Source organism: Gopherus flavomarginatus, chromosome 1 (assembly GCF_025201925.1).
Source record: "Gopherus flavomarginatus isolate rGopFla2 chromosome 1, rGopFla2.mat.asm, whole genome shotgun sequence".
Lineage (NCBI taxonomy): Eukaryota > Metazoa > Chordata > Testudines > Testudinidae > Gopherus > Gopherus flavomarginatus.
In genome coordinates this window covers 113,305,659-113,332,507 of record NC_066617.1, presented here as the reverse complement: position 1 = coordinate 113,332,507, position 26,849 = coordinate 113,305,659, and the positions used below count along the sequence as shown (strand labels likewise).

Sequence of the window (26,849 nt, the reverse complement as noted above, 5' to 3'; positions counted from 1 at the left end):
ACCTTGGCTGTGGATGTGTCAGAGGGAGTTTTCTGCTCTTTGAGGAAATTCATAGAGAAATAATTATAATATTAGAAGAAAAAATGTTTTACATCATTATTATATACACTCATGCCTTCATCTCTGTCCCAATGAATTAGCTTGTTACATAGAAGGAGACACATACAGAGGAGGAACAGCTCCTTAACGTGCCAAGCAGAAAGTATCCACAATTCTGAGCCTGCTCCCCTATGTCCATATTCTTAGGGCTTGTCTACATCACAAAGTTGCAGCGCTGGTGAGGGGGTTACAGCACTGCAACTTAGGAGGTGTACACATCTGCAGGGCATCACCAGCGCTGCAACTCCCTGTTTGCAGCGCTGGCCGTACTCCCGTTTTGTCTCGGGTGTAGAGGATCCAGTGCTGGTGATCCAGCGCTGGTAATCAAGTGTAGACACTTACCAGCGCTTTTCTTGACCTCCGTGGAATAAGCAGGTATCCCAGCATACCTGAGGAAGCCTCTGGTAATCAAGCTGGTCTCCTTCCCCGGTTTGCTCTCGCGTTCCCCGAACCCCCGTGCAAGCAGGTCTCCTTCCCTGCGGTTTGCAGGGGGGTTCGGGGAACGCGAGAGCAAACCGCGGCGAAGCTGGTCTCCTTCCCCGGTTTGCTCTCGCGTTCCCCGAACCCCCGAGCAAGCAGGTCTCCTTCCCTGCGGTTTGCAGGGGGGTTCGGGGAACGCGAGAACAAACCGGGGAAGGAGACCAGCTTCGCCGCGGTTTGCTCTCGCGTTCCCCGAACCCCCCTGCAAACCGCAGGGAAGGAGACCTGCTTGCACGGGGGTTCGGGGAACGCGAGAGCAAACCGGGGAAGGCGACCAGCTTCGCCGCGGTTTGCTCTCGCGTTCCCCGAACCCCCCTGCAAACCGCAGGGAAGGAGACCTGCTTGCTCGGGGGTTCGGGGAACGCGAGAGCAAACCGCGGGCAAGCTGGTCTCCTTCCCCGGTTTGCTCTCGCGTTCCCCGAACCCCCCTTGAAGCCGCCCAACAGCGCTGCAGTGTGGCCACATCTAACACCACTTGCAGCGCTGGTTGCTGTAAGTGTGGCCACTCTGCAGCGCTGGCCCTATACAGCTGTACTAATACAGCTGTAACAACCAGCGCTGCAAAATTGTAGATGTAGACATACCCTTAGATTCCTTCTTACTGATCAATCCTGTGAGCTTGCAACTTCACAATGGTGGTCTGAGCTCAAAGCTATAAACATCTCACATTGTGGCCCCAGTCTCCACCTTTCTAAATTAAAATAGAAACAAGAAACAGAATGACTTACTGGTCCACTGCCTGCTGTGAGGTTCTGGAGAGCTCCCAAAGATCCTTCTTGAGTGTAGTTTCTTGTACTTTTTGCTATTAAGGAGAGATATATCCTAATAAGTGTGGAATGCCAGAGTAATTCTACTCCTTTGGGACTGCTCTTTTCCTCGGGCAGCAGAGTATCTTGTTGCTTCTAAACATGTAAAGAGATCAAACTTTTAGAACTTGAGAACTTATATGGCCCAATGCATCACAATCTAAAGCAGGCATTCTGTAACTGGTACCTGATTTTGCTTTTACTTTTACTATCAGCAGTAACTCCACCAACTGAAGTCAACAGAATAAAATCAATGTAAAACTAGTATAAGATCAAAATCAAAGTTCATTGCTTGGCTCTTCAGACCCCCAGATATAACAAACTACAGTATGCTGTGAACTCAAACAGTGGTTTATAAAAGATAAGTATTTAAAAATATTGTGACATCAGACATTATCATACTAACAGCAGTGGGTCACAATCCTACAAGCTTCTAGTGAAGTGTCATTCATTTGAAATGAGTTTGGTTGGCTCATGCTGCCAGACAAGTTATTAACCCTGAAGGACCCCAGGTCTATTGCAGCTGTTGTCAGATCACCATTCGTCACCAGCCACGCTAGAACTGCCTACCAATTCAAAGTATAATAAATTCACATATTTACCACTTTTGTTTTCCTGCTGCGTGTTCCAAAGCACCCCAAGGTTTTATCATTGGTAGGAGTATTTTTTCTTTGTATATAGATGTTCTGGGCATAACTGCTAGGCAGCTCTGATTCTAGCTGGTAGGAGAGATTGTGAAGAATGCATACGCAGTTCTCTGTGGCCTAAAATAATGAAGAAGTAGATATCATTATAGCTCTCTGCACATGTCGAATAGACAATATAGACATGGAAGGAATGTTTGATTCAGGATCTTACATGGCCAACCTTTGGGTTTTTGGTCGCCTGAAGAAGAACTAGACAATAGTGATTAGGCCACCAGAAACCACAGGTGCTTTTGAAAACCCCACTAAAACTCATCTACATATTTAGGCTTCTAAATACATTAACAAATCTAGCTCTGAATCACTTTTTAAAATATGGGGCATCTTCTTATATTCACTTAGACATTTTTGAAAAATTTACTCTCTACCTATGTGTGTTATCCTCATAGGACACAATGATAAATCCACCTATGAAAAGTGTCTTATCTGACATTTCATCTCTGCTAAGTGAAAATGTGATAGTTCTTTCACAATCATTTCTGCATACAGTAAGAACGTCAGAGTTATGGACACCTCGGGAATGAAGTTGTCCATAACTCTGAAATGTCCATAACTCTGAACAAGACATTATGGACTTCAGCCACTGAGGCTGGGGGAGGTTGGAGCTGCGGCTGCAGGGTGGGTCAGGGCTCCAGGCAGGGTGAAGGTGGTCAGGGCTTCGGACCCGCGGGAGCACCAGGGCTCAGGGCTTTAGATCCGGGGGGAGTGCTGGGGCTAGGGGCATCAGCCCTGAGGCTCCATTCCTGTCTTCTGCCCTGGGGCAGAGGGCGCTAGGGCTCGGGGCTCCCCATGGCTGCACGCCGGTTTCAGCTGTGGTGGGCAACCCGAGCCCCAGCACCCCCTTCAGGGCTGAAGCTGGGAAAGGAGCCAGGGAGCAGACGCTCTGAGCCCCAGCACTCCCCCCAGACCTAAAACCCTGAGCCCTGCTGCTCCCCTGCTGTGATATTCTGTACCTTGGGGGAACATCCAGCACCCCCATGTTCATCTTTATAAAATGATTGTGCGGTATCCAATGCAAATTTTGTCATGTCGGGTGTCTTTGGAAGGCTCATGATGCACTGAGCATTGTTGTCATAGGCTATGTCTACACTACCACAGTAAGCCAAAATACTTCAAGCTGAGTTATCGTGGGGTCTATACCAAGGGGGTTCGATGGGAGAAACTCTCCCGTCGACTTACCTTACTCTTCTCATCGGGGGTAGAGTACAGGGGTTGACTGGAGAGCGATCTGCTGTCGATTTGGCGGGTCTCCACTAGACCTGCTAAATCGATCACTGGTGGATCGATCTCAGAGCATCGATCCCAGCTGTAGCATAGACCTGCCCATAGTGATGTTATAGTAATTGTTGTAATAGGTTGTAATTTCATGTAAATAGTTATGAGGCTGAAAATGTGTTCTCATCAGAGCATATATGGGACAAATCCAGCCCAGTCTCCTAGGAACAAAAGTCACTGGCCTAGGCAGCAACAAAGGATCTGTTGGACTCTCAGGAGAGTCACCCTCCTTCCTTTGGTCAGTTTGGGACTACAATGAGGTAATGCTTACCTGACTCTGAAAGGGAGCGAGGGGAGCAAAGCCAAGAGGAAAGAAAAGACATGATAAAAGAGAGAGATGTTTGCCATGCTCTTCTTCTCTCTTCCACCTCCATCTACAGACACCATACCAAGCACTGAAGCACTGATCTGGTGTTCATATCTTTGAGGTTCTACCATATCTCTTTGAATTGAAAGGTTTAATTGTTTTCCCCTCTCAATTAGTCCTGGTGCAGAATCCTTTCATTTTGAAGAGGTACCTTGTCATCAGGCTGGTAGTCTGCAGTGGTTCCTTGGATGTAATACACAAGAGAATCAATCAATCCATCACATTCTCTCATCTTTTTTCTTCCTTCTGGGCCAGCAGAACTCATGTTTCTGTCCAGAAAGAAATACATTGATAAGAAGAGATTTATACTGGTCATTTCCCTGTCTTCCTGCCATCCACTGGCTAAACAGCAGAAACGATACTGAAGTTGTGGGGCCATGACTTGACTCCTCTGCAGGATGTCACCAGATGTTGAGTAATCAAAAAGTCATCAAGTAACAGAAGACTCTGCTAACTAAGGTTGTCATCTTAAAACCCTGGAAGTACTCCCACACAGTATAACATACTGTAGAAGGATAGGTGAATCTATTTGTATAGAATAAGACCAGTATTAAACCTTCACCCAGAAGTTGGACCAACATTCGTTAAAGTTTGAACAAGTTGGATAGGCTTTTTCTATTATTTAATTTCCATGTGAGATTTCTAATTTAACTCAGGACTGTAAATGGATGTGTCAAAATATCACTGGAAAGATTATTTGAAGATTTCTGCCACAATATGGCAACCCCAGGTTTGGATAAGCATCCATACTTTGGGGCAGTTATCCAAACCCATTCAATCCTCCAAACCACGATCACTCATCTATAGTTACACATGATAAGAAGTTCTGCAACCTTTGTACATTAGCTATAAAACGTAAGTGTTGAGTAATGGAAGACGACTCCCTTCTCCATACTCTGCATTCTGAATACTTATTCTCCAATTCCACAAACTGCCATAAAACAAGTTCATACTTCTTCAGCTCACTGCAATTTAAAGTCTTAGTTATGAGGCCAAATTCAAGTGCTCTTCTATAGATTTTTTTAAAATCCTACCATATAGCACTTAATAGAGAACTATATTCCAGCAACAAAATTTATTAGGCTGATTTAAAAAACCTATAGAATTTAATAGAGGATTCTATAGACTACTTGAATCCTATTGGCTTCACTTCTACTATACTCTCATTTCTATGTGTTTGTACAACACTAGTACAAAGGGAGTACCAACTTGGTTGATGTCTAGATGTAAATAATGTAATGTAAATAATATTAGGACTTGTCCATAAAGGTTGCCAGGAATTAGTAGTTCCTTTGGAGCTGAACTCCAATTGGGAGTTTGTTCTTCCAATTAACTTTTAGAGTTATTTTCATATTGTATTTCCTCTTTCCCCAGCCTCTATCTCTACTTTCTAATGGCTGAAAGCAGAGACCAGAGGCGGTGCTGGAGTCATACGCTGTTCTTTTTTTGGTTTATTTTGGTGGCCTAGACATTATCAGAGTCCGTGTCCCAGCTACTGTACTGGGACAGTGAACAAGTGTATATTTCCCTCCCTTTTTGAGACTGCCCTTCATCTCACTTGGTGACCAAACGAGAACCAGAGATTATTTCTGCTGCAGAAGCAACTTCCCAAACTTAATGAGCATTGAAGGGAAGCCCACAGCTCCTGTGAGTGTAAGGATAGCTCAACCCAGGAGGGAAAAAGGCCTAGAGCTTCTTTACCGCAGCAGTGATAGGAATGTGGCATGAAGGAACAGGAAGTGGGCTTTCCCTGGAAGCGACAGCAGCAGTCCTGCCTCACCTCTTGGAGTGAGGAGTTAGGAGATGAGCCACATTTGCTGCTGCTGCTGCATGCAATAGGTAAGCATGAGCTGAGACTTTTGCTAGATCCATTTGGAAAGGCTCCCTTCCCTCCCCTAGAGTCCCCACAGCGATGCTATGAAGAACTGATGGATTGGTCAGTGGCCAAGAACCTCTTCCTTGCTCACCTCATCTCCTTGACCTTCTGGTGAGTTTGTGGGCCTATCTCCTCATCAGCTATAAATATTTAGTTCCCCTTTGCTTCCACAGGTGAAAGAGAGGTGGGGAGATATTTACACTCACCTGGCTTAGTGTCCCAATATAGGATCCTCTCCCTGATTCCCTTAAATCCCCTTAAACGAGCTTAAAGGCAACAAGTAGGTGTCTCCACCCCAGGAAATGCCCTCTGTGTAAGGGGCTTTGCTCAGACGTGTATAGCTGAAGGGCAACTTTACACTGGTCTCCCTTGCTATCCCCAGACTAAGATAATTTAACGAGGGAGTGGAGAGGTAGGGAACATGGCCAGAGCATACTACACTCTGGCTATTCTCTCCTTTCCATGGCCCACAGAAGGCTTCTGGCAGTTGGAGTCTAAGTTAGGCGAGCCCAGAGGGCTCCAGAAGAGTCCCAGAATATAGGAGGTGCAAAGGAAGCTTAAAGCCACCTTTCGCTCTCTCCAGCTCAGAGTGCCACTGAATCTATGCTACATGATTTCTTCTGCCTCATAGATCAACAAGGAACAACTGTCCACCCCAGCTTTCAGTCAGAAGATCTGTAGTTTGTGAGACATAATCTTAACATGAACTATAAAAGTGATTTAAAAACCAAAAACTCCCACTTGAAGCTGAACCCAAATGAACTGCCAATTTAAGGAGAGAGCAATGAGGCTAATAACTTTAAGATACATTTATTTCTATAACAGAATGTGATCTGAATTTCAGAATAATGGCATCATAAATCTAAGCCTCACTATTTAGACCTCAGGCAGTTCTGCTGGGGAGGAGCCTGCATCCTGCACCACATTTCAGGCTCTTCGTTGGAAAAGAATATAAAATGCAGTCTGATATCACAGTTCATCACAAACAAAGGAGCAAAATTTCCCTTTAAATGAGTCACTCCAATAAATTCATCAAAAAAGCTTTACACAACCAGGTGGCAAATTACAATGGTTTAAAATTTTATTAATGCCATAAAGCTGATGAACTACCACTTTAAAAGTTCCCTATTGTTTATGCACTATAAAACAGATGTGGTGTTTTATATGCTGCCAATGCAATTCTTGTGCTTTTTTGCCTCTGGTGGTATTCACACAGTTTAAACAAGGATACATTATAACTGCAGTTTTCTTTTCGGTCATGCTTTGTTGTTAGTATGCATAATTCTGAGTTCATTTGTTCCCTTGTGAAATGATATTGGGTAGAATTAATGGACCTGGAAATCAAGCTTATTCACATGGCGTCCATCGGTGTTGCTTTGCAATTTTAATTTTCCTCAGATACAACACACTTGAAACACGTCATCCCTTTTGCCAGTTTATGGTTATGTCTACAGAGGTGTGTGTAACAGCCTTGCATGTGCATATCAAAAACAGTTTCACTAGCGTAGAAGAGCTAAAAATATCATGAATGATAAGTACGGAATTTCCATTACTGGCAAAGACTAGCTGATATGGAACTACACTATGCCACAGCACATTAGTTTAAAATCACTGCACAAAAAGCATCCTCATGTATGAATTTTTGACAGCAGCAGCCATAGTGCTTGGAGGCATAATACTGTCAGATCTTACAAAGGATTAGAGTGCAGCCTTACAATTCTGATGGGCCAGGGCTGGCACATGGCTGCACTGCCTAAGGAGCAGAACCGAGAAGAAAATATGATTCAGAGGCACAACTCCTTCCTCTGATCTTCCTTTACTCTAGGAAGAAGTAAGTTATTTCATCCCTTCCTTTACTCTCCACTGTGCGCCCAGCTGTGCACGCATGTTTATGGTTGTATTTCCTCCCATTCCCTACCACAATTTGAGCAGGGGAGTAACAGGACGGAGGGAAGACATACTCCCCTGTACATGACCAAATAAGGGCTATGACTATTTGGCCCTAAGCAGGGTCAGGGCAGGTCAGAATGTGGATGAGAGTCCTTCAGGGAGCACCACGAGGACAGCGGATATTGTGAATCAGTAGGTGGTGCTTTTCGTTCTGAGGCTGTACTGGATCAATGCTGCAGTGTACTGTTAGGGAGTACACTGCTGCTGGCAGCACTCTCTTTTGGATGAGGTTTTGATCACCTGTGGCCAGTAAAAAATCTCATGGCACTTGTTCACATAGGGGTGCTAGTCCTGGTGACCTGGCCAAACCTTAGTACACACTAGTCTAGGTAATTCTGCCCACCTAAATTCCTTATTTAATGTCTACACAATATGCTTATTTCTTTCATTCCGTCTTAAACTCTTGCACAGTGTTATGTCCTGTTGCTGGAGCAATCCTTTAGTTATCTCATAAGGGTGTTTCCAGAGACTCAACTAATTCTTCTTTGTAAAATATGTTTGGATCTTGAGATGAGATGTGCATATTAGAGCAAAGGATTACTATAAAGTAAAATGAGAAAAGATTTTGAAAGAAAAGAATATTTTACAGAACTACTAATATCAAGGTTGAACTGAAGCGGAGGGGAGGCCCCTCCAGCACTGAGACACATTGGCAGGGCATTGTGGGACTGCTTATACTGTACTTTGAGGGCCTGTGCATCAGCTGTTTTGCTGATAAATACTGGACTTTTGTACTCCTTCTACCAAAATGAAAGTCACTGAAATTTTATTTTAAAAAGTGACCGGAAAAACTTTGCACGTGAAGGCCAGACATCGGTGCCTTGCCTTCCTGTGTCAATGGCATTCCTAACATCTCAGGAAGTTCAGGGAGTTGCATTCCCTTCATACCTTACACAGTTTTGAAGTGCGAAAGCAGCCAGGGCTAAGAATTCAGGGACATATTTAGTTAACCAACTAAGGTGCTGGGCTGCAAGCTGCTGAGCTGGAAAGAACAGGGAGGAAATGAATGGGTGTTAAGTTGAGTGGGAGACCAGAAAAGATGGGGACAGATTCAGAGAATGGAGATAATGTAAAAAGGTCCTGCTGCAACAGGGGTCAAAGAGGTGTAATATCATTACTAATTTATATTACAGTAGCACCTACAGGCTCCAACTGAGATCAAGCCCCCAGTCTGCTGAGCACTGTACAACCACATTTTGAGAGATTAAGTGACTTTTCCAAGGTGTCACAGGAATTTTGAGTCACAACTGGGAACTAAATCCAGATCTCCTAAGCCCTAGGTCAGTTCCTTAACCAAAAGACCATCCGTTCTTTGAAAGAACTACGATGCATTTTGCTGTGGGACATTCCAGTTATAAAGCGACCCACAGGACTGATTTTAAAAAGCCAGGACTCCTCTGCCAAAATAAGAAAGATTGGCGGCTGTGGTATGCTGAGCACTAGCTCCTACGCCATAGGTCTGTGTTGTTTTAAATGAACAATGTATTAGTATGGAGAAGAAGTGGACAGTGAAGGGGAAATGAACATTCCAGCGCCTAGTAAGGGCAGCACATGGCTCTGATAAGGAAGTTAAGGAGCTCTGCCTCTCGCCTGCTTTGTACAAATCTGCTTCTGCAGCAACTTGGGCAGAACAATCATCTTCTGTCCAGTGTGAAGCATTTATCTCCTGTTATTCATGAAGAACCCTTCTGAACAGGTAGTTCATGCCAAAAGGGAGATCACATTCTCACCAGTGTTCAAAGTACAGCAAAGAAACACAGGAAGTCTTGTGCTAAGAAAAGGGGTTTGTTTTTTATTTCAGAAGCACAGCCATGCCAGCCATGCACTGTCATATCCAAGGGTACGTCCACGCTACCAGCTGGATTGGCGGGTAGCAATTGATCTATCAGGGATCGATATATCGTGTCTCATCTAGACACGATAAATCGATCCCCAAACGCGCTCCCGTCGACTCTGGAAGTCTATCAGGGCGAGTGGTGGAAACAGTTGATGGGGGAGCAGCAGCTGTCGATCCTGTGCCGTGAGGACGGGAGGTAAGTCGAAATAAGATATGTCGACTTCAGCTACGCTATTCCCGTAGCTGAAGTTGCGTATCTGACAATGACATCCCTCCCCCGCCCCAGTGTAGACCAGGCCCAAGACCATATATTCAGTGTGTAGTGGCTACTATAACATTTCAGGCTGTGAGGCTACCCAATCCATCTAGTTCCACTTGAAGGAATGAATGAAGTCAAAGCAGAGCACAGTACTTTCAGATCAAGAGAAAGATATGCAACATTACCTTTAAAACTCACACCACTTTCCCTGGGTTCAGTGCCAGGTTTGCTTTGACTAGCTCATTAAATAGTAAAGCCAATTTTATCTATTTGCCTGGCTGTTAGGCAACACACCCTTTCTTTTGATTTACCTAACTCTCCGTGTTCAGGAAAGAATGCCAAAGTTTCTTTCAGATACAAACAATGCCATTGTGTCAGAAACTCAGTATCTGGCAGCCACTGAAACATGCCTGATTGTTTTCTAATGTTTAGCTTTATGACTGTCAGTACGTGCAAAAGGGAGCAAACGATTGGAGGGGGATCACAAATAGAGTAAAAAGGGATTTTGAAATTCTTCTAAAAATCACAGCCCACTGTCACTCATATCACATGCCCAGGGTAAATACTGCCAATATTTTAACACACTAAAGCAAAATATATGAAAAATCAGTTCAACCTTCATCCTCCTCCCACCCCAGCCCCCACTCATGGACCTGATACTGGGCTCAAGATTGGGCTTCTGTTTCTCCTGAAATAATTGATTAAGATTATATACACGTTGGATCAGAGGTGGTGAGCATTTTCCTGTGTTTATTGCAGTGTTTTAGCTATTTGCAATGTTATCAGCTGTTGAAAGTGAATCTTGACTTTAGGACTTATCTTGCAAGTAAAGAAGGAATAAATTTTTAAATATTTCAATGTAAATTTCTCAAAACATTTTTCTTACTTATTTTTTTCCTGCATTTATCTTCGGCAGCTATTCATTTGGTATCATGAAGACATCATGAAGAGCGTGTTAATTTTTGAAAAGCAGCTTTGCAGTTCACCTTTAACACGAGCAATATGCCACGTATAATTTTTAAACTTCAAAGTGCAGCATTCCAGCTGCAACACAGGCTGCAGGCTACAGACTAACAATGTGAGCAACAAACATGTCAGTTATTACAAAAGAAAGGACTAATTACAGATTTATATTCTGGCAATGTATAAACATTAAAACAAATTATTTGCCAGCATAGCACCTTCTGTGCCCTGTTTTTCACTGCATGACTTCTCTGTAGCATTCCTTTGGATTTCAGTGATCCTTTGAGCCAGATTCTCCCATATTTAATACAGACACACAGCAGGGGTAATTCCACTGTAATCTATGGGACTACAACAATGTTGAAGTATGAGAGAAAAAAAATCGAGACCATTCCTCTTGATCCTTTATCGAAAATGGATAATTTTATAAGGTTAGGTTTGGCTTGGAAAGGATCCTAAATCTTATCAGAATCTTCCCCCCCCCCTATATTTGTGAGTTGTCCAATACTTCTTGATCTCATTTTGGTCAGAAATACATCTCATGGTATTTCATTTCACAAAAGTGGGAAGGGCAAAAGAGTGCAAACAAAAAGAATTTTTAAACAAGTTAATCAAAATTCTTCTGATTCTCTGAACAGGTTTTGTAATTCCACTGAACTCTGTAGAGCTACCCCAATGACGAGTTTGGCTCAATGTCCATTTTTATTTGATCAAAAACAGTTCACATTGGAATTCTTTATTCTTTAGTAAGCAAATATCAAGGTTTGAAAAGTTGCTACAATAAGCTTTCTAAGACTAGTTCCTGGCCAGCACTGGGACTAATTCTGTGCATCTGCATCCTGGCTGACTTTGAAGTGGCTGTTCTGGGCTATATATGTAAGCAAATAACTAATCAAGCCTAAGATGACAGATGTCCATTGTAAAGGGGCACAGCTAACAGGCATCTCTCTTTGTATACACAAAACTTTGGCACGTTTATAGATGCCAGGATTATCTTTTTAGTTCCATGTACGCTACCCCATAGTAGACATTAACTAGGACACAAAAGTTTATACCAAGTAGTTAATGTTTGTCTTGGTTTGATTCTATTATCCCTCAAATAAAAGGTCTTGCCTTTTACACTGGTTTATTATCTGTTAGAACTGAAGTTAATTAGTAGTTAGGATATCTGTGGCCTTGAAGTGCTCCTATAGGAACAGAATCTTCATTGTTGAACATGTGTCTGGTATAACCACCACTGCGTGTGTGCTGTAAAACCATGATGTTTGACAAGAGAGAATGGCTTATGCAATAACTTTAGCACAGCAGCAGTGGTTTCTGCAATATATATGCACAACTACTCCACTAAAGGAGATCTGCATACCAAAACCAAAGAGAATTTGTTAACAAAACACACATCTGCAAGCGGAAACAGGACAGCTTCTCAGGCTAGAAGTTTGACATTCAGCTCTACAGACTTCACAGAGGCATGTCCAAAACTACAGCCAGGTTACTTTTATCATAGAATTGACTTATAATTAATGGCAATAGTTGATCTACTATACATCTTCTTGACTTGGTAGCAAAACCAAAAATCTCCTGTGCTCACACTTGTGTTTAGCTCTTGCAAGTGTAGTGTACCTGTCTGAAGTCCAGGGCCAGCTCCAGGCACCAGCAAAGGAAACAGGTGCTTGGGGCGGCCAATGGGAAGGGGCGGCACGTCTGGGTCTTCCACAGCAATTCGGTGGCAGGTCCGTCAGTCCCCTCGGAGTGAAGGACCCGCTGCCAAATTGCCGCTGAAGAATGAAACTGGTGCAGTAGAGCAGCCACTAAAGCGCTGCTGATCGTGGCTCTCTCTTTTTTTTTTTCCCCCCCTACTTTGCCGCTTGGGGCAGCAAAAAAGCTGGAGCTGGCCCTGCTGAAGTCATAATGTGGTGCAGAGCCCAGTGGCTTCTCAACATAAGAAAGTTGCACTGGTTTAACTAAAGGTTTGATTTTATAACCAATTTATTTAAACTGATGCAAAAAGATGTGTGGACACTTGTACTTTGGTTTAAGAGTGACTTTTGCCAGTTAGTCTGATTAGAAGCTGATTTAAGCTAACTAAACTGAAATAAGTTTAAACAGAAATAAGCGTCCACCTAGCCTTTTGCAAAAAAAAAGTTGCCATGGTATAGTGTCCCAGGGCTATGGCCTGGGAGTCCAGAGACCCTGGTTCTCTTCCCAGCTCTGCTCCTCACCTTTTATGTGATGTTGGGTAACTCTTCTTCTCATCTGTGTGTCCCCTTTCACCCTTTGTCCATTTTGTCTATTCAGTCTGTAAGGTCCTCAGGCCAGTGACTATCCCTTACTATGTGTTTGCACAATAGAACCTCAGTCTCAGCTGGGGCCTAGAGGTGCTTCCATAACACATATGTTAGTATGTTTTATATGCTGAATGAGTAGAAATAAACATAGCCATTCCATTGGTGAGCATATTCAGGTTTCAGGGGCAGATCCAATGCCCAGTGAAGTTAATGAGCATTCAGTGGGTACTGTTCAGATCCAAAGGGAGGAAGGGGTATTGCAGCTACCTAGCCTTTCGTTTAAAAAAAAAATAAATAAATAAAAAAATGCAGTGCCCACCACTTCTGTTTCATTCCCAGAAAACTAAAAGTTGCCTTTAGAAAACTGCCTCAGAGTTTTTAGGACAACACAGTCATGCTGCTGATGCTGCAAAATCAAAACTGTAACTTGAGGAAGTAAATAATTACAGTGGATTTTGCAGGTAAAATGCAGAGACTTCCTTTTGCTGCTGACAGAAATGAGTCTTGTGACTAAGATACTGGCCTGGGAATCAGAAAGTCTAGGGTCAGCTCCTGGCTCTTCTGTTGTCTTCCTGTGTGACCACAGGAACGTCACATTACTTAATCCCTGTGCCTCAGACTCCCCTTCTGTAAAGTGGCCATAGTATTTCCCTACCTCATGGGATGCTGTGAAGATATATTCAGTAATGTTTGTGCAGTCCTCGGATATCATGGGGAGGGGCTCCAAAGAAGAGCTTACAAATTAAATATATTCTCTACTGACCATCTCATAGTATCCGAAGGGAAATCTACAAAAGCATTTATTCACTCTACTTTAAGGTTTCGCGTGCCAGTAATATATTTTTAATGGTTTTAGAAGGTCTCTTTCTATAAGTCTATAACATATAACTAAACTATTGTTGTTTGTAAAGTAAATAAGGTTTTAAAAAATGTTTAAGAAGATCCATTTAAAATTTAAATTAAAATGCAGAGCCTCCCGGACTTGTGACCAGGACCAGGGCAGTGTGAGTGCCACTGAAAATCAGCTCACATGCCACCTTCAGCACATGTGCCATAGGTTGCCTACCCCTGCTTTAACCCATGATTTGAGGACTTCAATGGTTCAAACACAGGTTTGTTACAGGAGTGCGTGGGTGAGATTCTGTGGCCTGTATTGTGCAGGAGGTCAGACTAGATGATCATAATGGTCCCTTCTGACCTTAAAGTTTATGATTCTATGATTATTTCCAATTAAAGACAAAGGAACATTTCTTTAAAGTTTCTGCCACTAAGATGTGTCTCAGTGTATCACATATCAGATTTAAAGAAAAACATACCCTGCAGACAGAAAAAAGACAGAGGGGAATACAACTGTGTTCACTGACTGTCCAGTTTTAATCTCCAGTTCTGACACACCTTAGGCTTTCCATGGATTAATTTTGCATCTCATCCATGTCCTCAATAACAAGTAAAAAGCCAGTGGCACAACAATTATCAGTGAATAAGAAAGTGAATACATGTTTGGTATAAAATTACTATAACTAAATAGTGCAGGGGTTGGCAACCTTTCAGATGTGGTGTGCTGAGTCTTCATTTATTCACTTTAATTTAAGGTTTTGCATGCTGGTAATACATTTTAATGTTTTTTAGAAGGTCTCTCTCACTCTATATATTATATAACTAAACTATTGTTGTATTGTAAAATAAACAAGGTTTTCAAAATGTTTAAGAAGCTTCATTTAAAAAATTAAATTAAAATGTTGATCTTACACCGCTGGCCTGCTCAGCCCGCCACTGGTCTGGGGTTCTGTTCACCCAGACTGGCAGCGGGCTGTGTGGGGCCGGCAGCCGGGAACCCACTGCCTCTCAGGGGTTTCATCCGCCGGCTCTTGCCAGCCGGGATTCCGGCTGCTGGACCCACTCAGCCCGCTGCTGGTCTGGGGTCCCAGCCCTGCCCACATACAGTGAGTACCTACCTTCTCCTTGATTCTGGCCCATTCTCTTCCTCTCTCTGCACTGAGCTGAGGGTGGGAGTGCACCGAGCACAGGGCTGGGGGTGAAGGGTCTGGCCAGGAGCTGGAATGAGGGAGGGGGCTCAGGGTTGGGGCAGGAGGTTCAGGTGTGGGGCACTTACCGGGGCAGCTCCCATTTGGTGAGAGGGGTGCAGGTGGGAATGTGGGAGGGGGGTGCAGGAGCTCCCATTTGGTGCTCAGGGTGGAGGTGGGGATGTGAGGGGTGCAAGAGTCAGGGATTGGGTCGTGGGTGTGTGTGACAGATTCAAGCAGAGGGCTGGGTGTGTATGAAGGGGGTACAGGGCTCAGGGCAGGGGTCTGGGGGGGTGTGCAGGGCTGCGGGTCGCAGGGCAGAGGGCTGGGTGTGTGTGGGGGGGGTCAGGACAGGGGGCTGGAGGAAATGCCCCTATTCCACCCCACCTTCCCCAAGGCCCTGCCTCCACTTCTTCTCTGCCTCTGCCAAGAGCAGCGAGCACGCTGACTCTGATCCTTCCTGACTCCCTCCCTCGCAAAGGCCATCAGCTGATCGGCTGGCAGGGAGGGAGGGATGGAGAGGCGGAGGAGGGGCAGGAACCCAGCACACTATGGGAAGAGGCAGGGCAGCCGGCAGGACGAAGCTTCTGCCCCCTGCCCCTTGCCCCCACGGGGGTTAGGGGAAGCGGAGGGCAGAGAAGAGTGGGCCGGGCTGGGCAGGATTTTTAATGGCACGCTGCTGCCTGCTGGGACTACAGCAGGCAGCAGCGTGCCATTAAAAGTCAGCTCGCGTGCCATCTTTGGCATGTGTGCCAAAGGTTGCTGACCCCTGGAATAGTGTCTGTTTTACAATTCCAGGGTGAACAGTTTGTAAATTACTCATCTGGTTATTCAATAATCCTGATTCCTTAAAGTCCATGGAAAGACCCTTTTTACTTAGTGCTGGATCAGAACCTGAATGCCTTATTGCTGAGTTCACAAATTAAATGGTCACCTACGGTGATTCTTTTCAGGGGGCTAGGTGTGTAAGTACCTCTGGAATCCAGTCTCACTCAAGCAGATGCAGTACACCAGCATGGAATAGAAATATTTTGGCCAGCTCAAGGACCATAAATAATGCAACATGTGTCTGACGTCCTTCCCCTTGCTACATCACAGCTTCACAGCACTGCTACAACAGCTGGGAAGGCAGAGGAACAAATTCTGCATGGGATTGATCCCAGTGTCACAGACTCACCACAGAAGCACTTGAATTGCTCACGTATCCGGAACCTCCTCTCCAGAGGCTGCACAAGCCACTGTTTTACAATATGCTCAGCTTCATTAATTATAAATGTGACCACATTGCTGAAGTCTTGCCTATGAGCTGTCAGTGAACCCAGAATTTCAGAAAATATACCCACTATAGTAAAATCAATATAACATGCAGCCTTCTGCCTTGTTTGATAATATCTTAAAAAACCACCCCAAAGTAGCTATACATGCACACAGTACAGCTCTGCTTCACCTTTATTAGAAGGCCACATTCTAAACAAGGAATTGATATATCAGTCACTTGAATGCTTAAGACAGGTTTCTTCGTATGTACGTACTGAGGATACTTACTATAATTTGTAAGTACTTTCCAGAACAACATTTCATTCTAGCATAATAAAAAAATAACTAAACAAACTTATTGGTTTAACTGTTATTCTCCACGCGCATCACTGAGCATTACAATATTACTTTTTCAATAATAATGCTTCATTTACTGCAATCCTAAATCCACCCAGCTGTCCAGAGGTACTGACAAATACCCAACGCTGAGTGTGAGTATGTTAAGTATTTAGGGTGTGTATGGGAGGGAGAGAGCAAAAGGGCAGACACGTTTTTGTGAGACTGCCAAAGGACCAGCTACTAGGTATTTGAATGAGAACGTCACAGTTCCTATCAATTATACGGAACAAAACTAAACAGGCATTGATTCTGCAAGTGATGTGACAGCTGGGTCAGAGGCAATACTTTTGTGGATGAGGTACATGTGCTCTGATATTTCTTCTCTGTGGAGGTGACCACTACCTTTCATCATCCACAGTTTAGATCAGTAGGTGAGAGAGCTTTGCTGCAAAGGCCTCTCGGTGTGGGAAGCTGGATACTCAGCTTCACTCATCCCTCTACACTTTACAAAACTGACTGGAAAATATTTTTTCCTTTTTTTAAAATGACTGTCTTCCCTTGTATTAGACTAAATGACTCTCCCCTCCCCTGCACAAACTGTGTAATGGTGCGATTTTTAAAAAAGATCTTTAATATTATAATATTTAGGGCCCAATCCTGCAACCCACAGCAACAGTTTCTGCTCACATGAGCCTTCCCCTTGATTTCAATGTGACTATTTTGCAGGAATAAGGCTTGGATAACTGGGTCCTTGATTACTGGTTATTTTTACTGAAATGGTTTAGCTGCACTTCTTGGAGAGGTTGTAGGAACTTTATAAATAAAGTTGTTTTTATGATACTGAACAGCAGCTGTTCAGTTCAGATACGCACTAGGTTGCATTTCAAAATCTGACCTACATGTCAGCCTGAAAACAAGACAAGACATTTCCCTCTGTGCTTGGAAGCATGTAAAGTTCAAAAAGAGTGTTCAACCCAGCTTTATCATCAGTAGCATTTAGGGTATCTGAAGATGGAGAACTCACCTCAGGCATCCTGTGGCATTGTAGAAGATATTAGGGTCAGATACAATACTTGATTTTGGGTAATCTCTATCTGGCCAACCAGAGTAGGGGATAAGAATGGTCTCTGTCAGTGGGTCCAGGGTTTCTCTAATCAGCAGGGTCTTCAGCTGGTCATTGGAGGACAAGTTCCACAGCAAACCTACAATAACCAAAATAAATTAGAATGGCAACAAGAACTCAATTTACAAGGTCTAATCCAAAACCCACTGTAATTAATGACGCACATTGACTTCAGTGGGCTTTGGATCAGGTGAAAATTTGATAACTTTTAAAAGACAACTCAATCCCTGCTATCCTCAGTTATATTAGACCTAAAGCATCAATGTGATGGAACCGATATCATAAATTCCCATGGCATGGCAGTGTATCAAGCACAGAAGGAAAGGCACAGTGATTTACGGCAGAGGTTCTCAAACTGTGGACCACAGACCACCAGTTGTCCGCGAGCTCCATTCAGGTGGTCCGTGGATAGTTCTCTCTAAGGTGCGCACCTGGGTGGATGCACACAAGAGAATGAAGAGCCACCAACCTAATTAGTGGAGTTATGCAGGCATGGCTCCACTAATTAGGTGCCTGGACTCTGGAGAAGACTCACATGTAAGGTGAGGTGGTGGCCTTGGGGAGAATAGGGGGCAGAGGGGAGGGGGCAGTGGGGTGAGAAGAGGGGGTGGGAGGAATTTGGGATGTGAAGGGTTGTGGCTGCCAGAGAAGGAGGGGACTTTCCCCAGCTCCAGAGCTATGGCTGCTGGGGAGAAACGTCCCTCCTTCCCAGCCCCAGCTGACGCACTGGGAGAAGGAGGGCACATCCACTGCATTAGAAAGGTAAGACTAGTGATAGTAAAATATGAGTTGTGTGCTTTTGTTTGTAGAACAAAAAAACGTTAATTATTAAGGGGTTTTTTATATAGTGCTTTTATCCAAAGTGCTTTACAATAGTTAGCTAATGGCACAAACAACATTTGGAAAGGTCATTAAGTGCTTTGCCGAGACCCTCAGCAATTTTCAAGTGGTCCGCAAAAAAAAAAAAAAAAAAAAGTTTGAGAACCATTGATTTATGGTATTTTACTGCATATATTTAAATTTAACAGGAATTTTAACTGAGCAAGTCAGATGTTTAATAGTTCATGCAATACTGGTTTACTGGACAAGTATTGCACTGTTGATCTTACTATGTGTACACAGCTTTTAATACTGAAAGAATTCACAAAGGACTTAAAACAATTTTAATTGAAGTCTGCAAGCTAAGGTTTTGTCCTTAAATACAACACTGTCTTTTTCCTTTGAAAGGAAAACTCTGTAGTATCAGCCAAGTATAGAAGAACTTCTCCTCTATGCAGCAGTGACCAATTAGTGAAAAGCAATGCCAAAAATCAGGAGACAGGCAGCTAGTGAGGAACAATGATCAAAGAACTCCATTTGGCATTTACTGTACCTGCACAAGCAGGTAAGAAATGCCCAGGGGCCTACAGTGGTAACAGAAGTAAGTGACTGCATGTTTGAGTTTCCGCTCAGAGTTGATGAGGTTTTTTTTTAATTTACTTTCCTTGCTCTCTCTCTCTCAAGATATACATGTTAGCTATCATACTTGAAAAAAAAAATGCCATAATGTAACTAAACACACAAATCAAATGAGTGAGAGCTCCCTTCCCCCACCATGGAGCTATTGCAACATAGTATACACATTATGTCAAAGGATAAAGATGGAAGGCTCTGAACCACATGGTGGGGTTCCAAAGCCCAGAAGAGAATAATAAGTAGGTGTTCTAGGTAACTAGATAACAGGTAACTACTCATTCACGTATCTACTCTCAAGGGAAATGGAGAAGAAAAGGGAGCAAAGGTACTGAGAATGTGATTAGTTCTGTTTTCTGTATATAGGTAAAGGAACTGCCGGTGTAAATTGGCATAGCTCCAATGATATCAACAGAGCTATGAAGTACAAGGTCCATTCATGTCACCTGAGAAACTTATCCTAAGTCCCCTAACATCTGCACTCACAACTCCCATGGACTTCAATGGGTGGATTATAGCAAGTATATGGCCCTTTGAATGTATTACCTTTTATTTTCCAGGAGCAGCAGTGGCCTGTAGCCTGATATTGCAAACAGAGCTACCGATCTGGAACATGTGGATCTGTCCATAGGTACCACTGTATAATTATGACTGCCATTGCATTTTCTTTACCATTGGCAGGTACTCAAAGAAAGCTAGTTATAAGCAGTTTGACAAGAAAATCCCAAACTGAGGATGGAGGTGGGTGTGACATAGGAGATAGTATAAGCCAGTAATTTTTTTCTTTTTGGAGGGTGAGGCTGTTAAGGCTGCCCTCCAGAAATCTCACCTTTTCTTACTTTTATTTTCTTTCTAGAAGCAGGGAGGCAGTATACCTTAGGGGTCATGCAGGTGTGGGCATTTTGACGTTCACCTTGGTGGAGGTCACAATGGGGAAGCTCTGAATCAGCAAATCCCCTGACCACTTTTGTCATACGCACTCCCCTTCCTCCTTCCTGGTCAGTGGGTGGAATTTTAGCTCACCAACAATACTTCACTACAGAATATTTTGCACATCACCATCATACATTGCAGACACCAAGATGAGAGATTCTTGTTACCAAGTTTCTTCCACATTTAACAGCAGAATTCCTCACAGAAGTGAAAATAGCAATGTCTGGAATTGTGTTATCTTCCAGCCAGCCAAAAGAACACTTAGGAAGGGGTGCTGTATACTGTGTATGTTCACAGTCTACATAGCTAGTTTTAACTAGTTAGAATAGTGTAGGGGAAAAACTAACAGACTAAGCCAGGATTTTAAAGGTACTTTTCTGAGTGAGTGTAAACTGCTGCTCTGAACTACAAAGAGAATGATTGTTTTTCCAGTTTGCTGCTCTGACTTCCATAAACCTCATCCTTTAAAAAAGCAGCACAGAGCAGGGCTGATGTTCCTCTCAGCAGCTCACAGATGATGTTTCCTTTATAATACCTAGATACAACAGGTGTCTGAATTACAATAATTGCCAACGGTGGGGGAAAAAACCCACTCAAATGTTGGGAATGCTGCCACACCTGTGTATTACAAAAACTTTCTTCTAGGAAAAATGAAACAAACAAAAACCAGTGCAGTAAATAGGAAGTAAAATGGGAGGGTCCAAGTAGAATATATTGTGAACTGGCTTCTGTAAAACAAAATTCATGTAACAAAACAACATATATCAATTTGTCACAGGAACACAGGTGTTATATAAAAATGAGAAAAATAAATAAATAAAAGCACCTCGAACAGAAGACTCACAGCTGCCAAAATATTTAAAATGTTGCTGATACTGCAAACACTCCCACACATGCTTAATTTTACCCATTTGAGCAATCCCACTGAGACTATAGGCATGAATCAAGTTACTTACATGCAAAAATGTCTGCAGGATCAGGCCCTTTACCTTCAGATATGCTACACAGTATGCTAGTAAAAACAATGAGGAGTCCTTGTGGCACCTTAGATACTAACACATTTATTTGGGCATCAGCTTTTGTGGGCTAAAACCCACTTCATCGGAGTGACGCTGAGAGAAATGCCGCCCATCTGCCTCAGTGGGTGGGGGAACTTGATGAGACCAGTGGCGAGGGGACCCAGTCTCAGCAGCAAAGGAAGAGACACTCGCTGAGGGACACTAGGTAGCCCTTCCCCTCCTGGGAGCTTCTGCTACCTATTAGCGCGAAGCATTCACCTGCTCCCAGGATTTAAACTGGTGCAAGGGCTATGTGGAGCCTCTTTTGGCTCCATTCCAGCAGCCCCACCATACCCACCCTGAACTAGGAATGGGAACCCGGCATGACAGCTGCCGCTGGCCTAGCCAACTGCCCATTTGCGGGCCAGGACGGAATTTTTTCCTCTCATGGGCCAATTGGCCATGGATCAGAGAGTTATTTGCCTTCCTCTTGGCACCTTCAAGCCGGCCCTGGCATCTTCTGACTCCCTAGCCAAAGATGCCAAGTTTCTAATCTGCCAGGAGGGGCGGGGGGACTCCCCCTCAGCTCAGCCCAGACCCTACCCCCACTCCACCCCTTCCCCCAAAACCCCATCCCTGCCCTGCTTCTTCCCACTCCCACTCCACCTCTTCCCTCCCCACCCAGTTCCTCCCCTGAGCATGCTGCAACCTCCCTCCTCCCCTCCCCACCCAGTTCCTCCCCTGAGCATGCTGCAACCTCCCTCCTCCCCCCCAGCACCTGCTGACGCTGCAAAGCAGCTGATCTGTGGCAGGCAGTAGGCACTGGGAGAGAGAGGTGCTGATCAGTGGGGCCCGCCGGCATGCAGGAGCCGCTGGGAGGGGAGGAGGGGGAAGATTCTGGTAGGGGGGCTGCAGGTGGGTGCTCAGCACCCACCATTTATTTCCCGTGAGTGCTCCAGCCCTGGAGCACCCATGGAGTTGGCGCCTATGCCTCTCACAGTTGGGAGGGTGCTAGGACTCAGAGAGAGCTGAGTCCTGGCAGGGTAGGCTGAGGAGAGCCTACCCCACGTTATGGGTTATATGGTAAGGAGCCCTGTAACCCCTGCACTGGAGCCAATTAAATGCCTGCTACAGGAGAGTCTGGGTGATGGGTGGGTAGCAACTCTCTTGTGTGCAGAAGTTACATAAAAGTTGCGGCCTATTGCTTAATTCCATGCATGGGTCTGTCCTCATTTCACCGCCTTGTCTGCATCAAACAGCGTATTTGTTGATTATGTAAAGAGTTCAGCAGGAAACAAAGTAGAACACCCAGAACAAGCAAAATCAGCTTTTGAAGGTGAGCCAGGTAAGCTTGCAGGAGAATGTCTAACCTCTTGATCTTATTATTGTGCAACATTCATCTAAGAAATGAAAGAAAATTTCTCCTGCAGGCAGGATTACAGCACAGACAGGCAGAGCTGTCACAGAAAGAAATAATAATTTAAAAGGAAACCCCTCCCATCTTGCATGTATCAGCTCTCTAAGGGAAGAAACATATGCCACTACTAGCATACTGACAGGTTTCAGAGTGGTATCTGTGTTAGTCTGTATCAGCAAAAACAATGAGGAGACCTTGTGGCACCTTAGAGAGTAACACATTTATTTGGGCATAAGCTTTCATGGGCTAAAACCCACTTTCCCAACCAGACATACTCTTCTCCCACAAGTAATTTGTAACTTCCTTCTCTGCCTAAAAAGAATCTAATTCAAATATCTTAATTAGCTTGCATGTTAAACTGTGGGCAAATTTAAGTTTTTCCTTTCTTTAATAGTTACAATGCAGTTATGAAGCTAACAACTCCATACCTTCCAGTGTGACTGAGGAAGTCACTTCACCTTTCTGTGACTAGGCTGGAGATCCACAGAAAATGCTACAGGGAACCCTGCAGTTGTTTGCCACATCTGGATAAAACACACTGGTTCAACAGGAGACGGGGATCTCTCAGTGATTTGAGCATTGGTCTGCTAAACCCAGGGTTGTGAGTTCAATCCTTGAGGAGGCCACTTAGGGATCTGGGGCAAAAATCTGCCTGGGGGATTGATCCTGCTTTGGGCAGGGGGTTGGACTAGATGACCTCCTAAGGTCCCTTCCAACTCTGATATTCTATGAAACTTCCAATCCCCAGTACTAGAATCACAGCCAGTCAGGTTGGTGTGCTGACAAGGCTTCCTCCTCTCACCCTCTGCTGGGGTTCATAAGGGTATGTGGCAGAAGGTAGCACTTTCTGTAAGCAGCATACATCACCAGTGTTTCACAGCATAATTCACATCTTTCATCAAGGGGTACATCACACATAGTATGATTGTTCCCAGCCCCATTTCCCTACCTTACGTGTCAGTCCATGCCACGCATTTGCAGTCTGCTACTTGTTACCTGGTCTAGTATTATATGGCTTTATTAGAGAAACCTATTAACACTCTGTAGTTTGGGAGTTATTACGAGAGCCCCACTGTGCACAAGGGAGATAATTACCCTTAGGAAAGGTGTTCTGTCTCAGACTTTAAAGCCAGAAGAGACCATCACGAACATCTAGTCTGACTTCCTGCACATTGCAAGCCACTGAATCTCACCCACCCACTCCTGTAATAGACCCATAACCTCTGGTTGAGGTTACTGGTGTCCTCAAATCATGGTTTAAAGACTTCAAGTTACAGAGAATCCCTATTTACTCTAGTTTAAACCTGCAAGCGACCTATGCCCCATGCTGCAGAGGAAGACGAAACACTCCACCCTCAAAGGGTCTTGCCAACCTGAACTGGGGAAAAATTCCTTCCCAGCCCCGAATATGGTGATCAGTTAAACCCTGAGCACGTTGGCAAGATCCACCAGACACTTGGAGAAGAATTCTCTGTAGTAACTCAGAGCCCTCCCCATCTAGTCCTCCATCTCTTGTCGTTGGGGTATTTGCTAATAGCAGGCACAGATCTGCCACATGCCATTGTAGGCAGTCTCATCTTAACATCCCCTCCACAAACTTATCAAGTTCAGTCTTAAAGCCAGTTAGGTTTTTTTCAAGCCTAAACTTGTAGATGGCCAGTTTAGATCCATTTGCTGTTGTGTCAACACTGGTGCTTAACTTAAATAACTCCCTTCTCTTCCTGGTGTTTATCCCTCTAATGTATTTATGAAGAGCAATCACATCTCCTCTCAGCCTTCCTTTGGTTAAGCTAAACAAGCCAATGTCCTGGAATCTCCTCTCATAATGTAGGTTTTCCATTCCTCGGATCATCCTAGTAGCCCTTCTCTGCACCTGCTCCAGTATGGATTCATCTTTCTTAAACATGGGAGACCAGAAATCATACAGTATTCCAGAGGAGGTCTCACCAGTGCCTTCTATAATGGTACTAACACTTCCCTGTCTCTACTGGAAATACTTCGCCTGATGCATCCTAGGACCGCATTAGCCTTTTTCCACAGCCGCATCACACTGGTGGCTCATAGTGGTCCTGTGAGCAACCAATATACCCAATCTTTCTTCCCCTCTGTCACTTCCAACTGATATGTCCAGGGCCACCCAGAGGATTCAGTGGGTCTGGGGCAAAGGGGGGAGCTGCGGCGCTTGTACTCGCCCATCCGCAGTCCGGGTCTTCAGCGGCATTTCGGCAGCAGGGGGCCCTTCACTCGCTCTGTGTCTTTGGCAGCACTGAAGGGCCCCCTGCTGCCGAAATGCCACTGAAGACCAGGACTGCTGCTGGGCCAGGGCTCGCGGGGTCCCTGTGGGGCCCGGGGCAAATTGCCCCAGTTGCCCCCCCCCCCCCCCCCCGGGCAGCCCTGGATATGTCCCCAGGTTATAGGAAAAAAAATTCTTGTTGTTAGTCCCTAAATTCATGATCTTATACTTCACAGTATTAAATTTCATCTCATTTCTATTTCTCCAGTTTTCGAAGTCCTCCAGATCTTCTTGTATGATATTCAAGGGAAGGGTAGGCGTTAACGGGACTGAAGACCCTAGTGATAGCAGACCTCTTAGCTGCCCTAGAAGAGGATCTTTCATTTTAGATTGTGTGACTTGGCTGGAGGGCTGTGCCACTGAAGACCCACTTAGTAAGGTCAATAAACAACAGGGGGCACCTGGGGAAGGAAAGCTTGCAGCATCCCACCCAGCTCACAGGAGGCACTCACGAGAGGCGAGCGTCCCCGTCACACCTTTCTATACTTGTAATATTTTTATTAGTACAATTAGCAAAAGTACAAATACTCCGACCCAGCAAATTAGATAGAGATAACACAAGACAGTCACTATGTCTAGCATCTGATACTCCATACATCCACACCATTCCTGGCAGAGACCCTAAAACTTGTGAGACCGGCAGTCTAATAGTGGTTATCCTATCCCTGGAATTCTAAGATCTCAGTGGCTTAGGCCGTAGTCGGCCCTGATACACAGGTTCTGTGGCCACAATGAATATTCATAAAGATGCCTGGCCTCCTCCGTGCATATCTAAACCTCCTACTGTGATAACGCTGGGGTGCTGTCTTCTGATAAGAAGCTTATTAGTATATATGTCAATTGGTTGCCATGGCACTTTTCATGCTGAACATCTACTGATGTTCTTATCTTAAAATATTTAAACTAGCATCAACTGATATTTTGTGGTTACCTTTCAGCCATCCAGTCATAGATGTTTATCTTATGATACTTTGTGACATAGGGTCACTTCTGCTAAGGCTTTATAGGCCTTATGCTAAGCTATTGTCTCACAGACTTGGGCCTGCACAGTCAATTTATATCTATATTTTACCTAATATCTATACCTTACCTAGCCAATACCTATAGGCTACATACTCCAGAGGCATATAGTTGGAGTCACGCTTCTTTAGGGGAACTCCACTGTGTGTGTGTGTGTGCGCGTATGTGCACGCGCGTGAGACACAGACAGACACACACACACAGTGGAGGTGGAGGTAGTCTCCCAGCATATTAGGAACTGAGAAATAAATTTTAGTCTTGTCAGAACTGGCTTAGTTTTTGGCCAATTAAGTCTACATTAACAGTCCTGCCACTAACTAAATCAGTGACCTTGAAGTTGAGCTTCTAAGGTTGGGATGTACTGCTCTCCTGTATATGAAAATTAGATAATCTTTCTGTCATTTGGTGGAGAATAAATATCACACAAAGAATTTTTGACCAAAGGCTTCTTGACCCTCTTCACAGAGGGAATAGTTAACTAATACTCTTTAAAAGCTAGCAATTTCCTCAAGTTTACATTCTTTCCCTCAGATACAGAACTCTGGTGCTTTGCTTCCTATGTGCGTCCTTCCTGCCCTGGTCTTATACAGAGACTATATCATCATTAAGGAAAATCATAGGCTCTAGGCTATGAGAGACTCTAGGATATGAGCCTCTCACTTTCACAGGAGTTAAGTCTGGCACTGCCAAGCTCCAAAATTTTCCTGAACCATGACAGGTTAACAAGACATTCACTTAGCTCTGACGGCAGGATAATTATAGGAATAACTCTGCAGGGGACCAGAGCTGCTGCAGACATACATGGCATCGGTACCAGTGGCCCTCTGTCCCTAGTGGACTTCTCAGAGCAGCATGAATCTGAAAGGGCCCCCAACTTTCTTCTCTGGAGTTGTAGGCCATTGAGCCCCTCCAATGCAAGGACTCAGAAGAAGATTAGAGAAGGGAAATTGCCGTTTCCTGGTTCCTATGTGGCTATTACTCCCTAGGAGAACAAACTGGCCTTGAATCAAGACTTTAGAGGTTGGCTGAGGACAGGAGCCCTATCTAGCTGACAATGTCCCTTTAAATCCTTGTTCCTCTCCCGGTTATGTT

At 44.3% G+C, this 26,849-nt stretch overlaps 1 protein-coding gene across 1 annotated transcript in view; it reads right to left on the bottom strand.

The window, feature by feature from the left end:
* The window catches only part of PKP2 (plakophilin 2), a 70,331-nt gene that overhangs the window by 8,585 nt on the left and 34,897 nt on the right, over window positions 1-26,849 (bottom strand). Inside the window, exons 6-9 of the mRNA XM_050918483.1 lie at window positions 17,546-17,723; window positions 3,883-4,000; window positions 1,988-2,149; window positions 1,308-1,481 (exon numbers count right to left, since the gene is read on the bottom strand). Of these exons, the coding sequence (XP_050774440.1) occupies window positions 1,308-1,481; window positions 1,988-2,149; window positions 3,883-4,000; window positions 17,546-17,723 (632 nt within the window). The remainder of the gene's footprint in view (window positions 1-1,307; window positions 1,482-1,987; window positions 2,150-3,882; window positions 4,001-17,545; window positions 17,724-26,849) is intronic.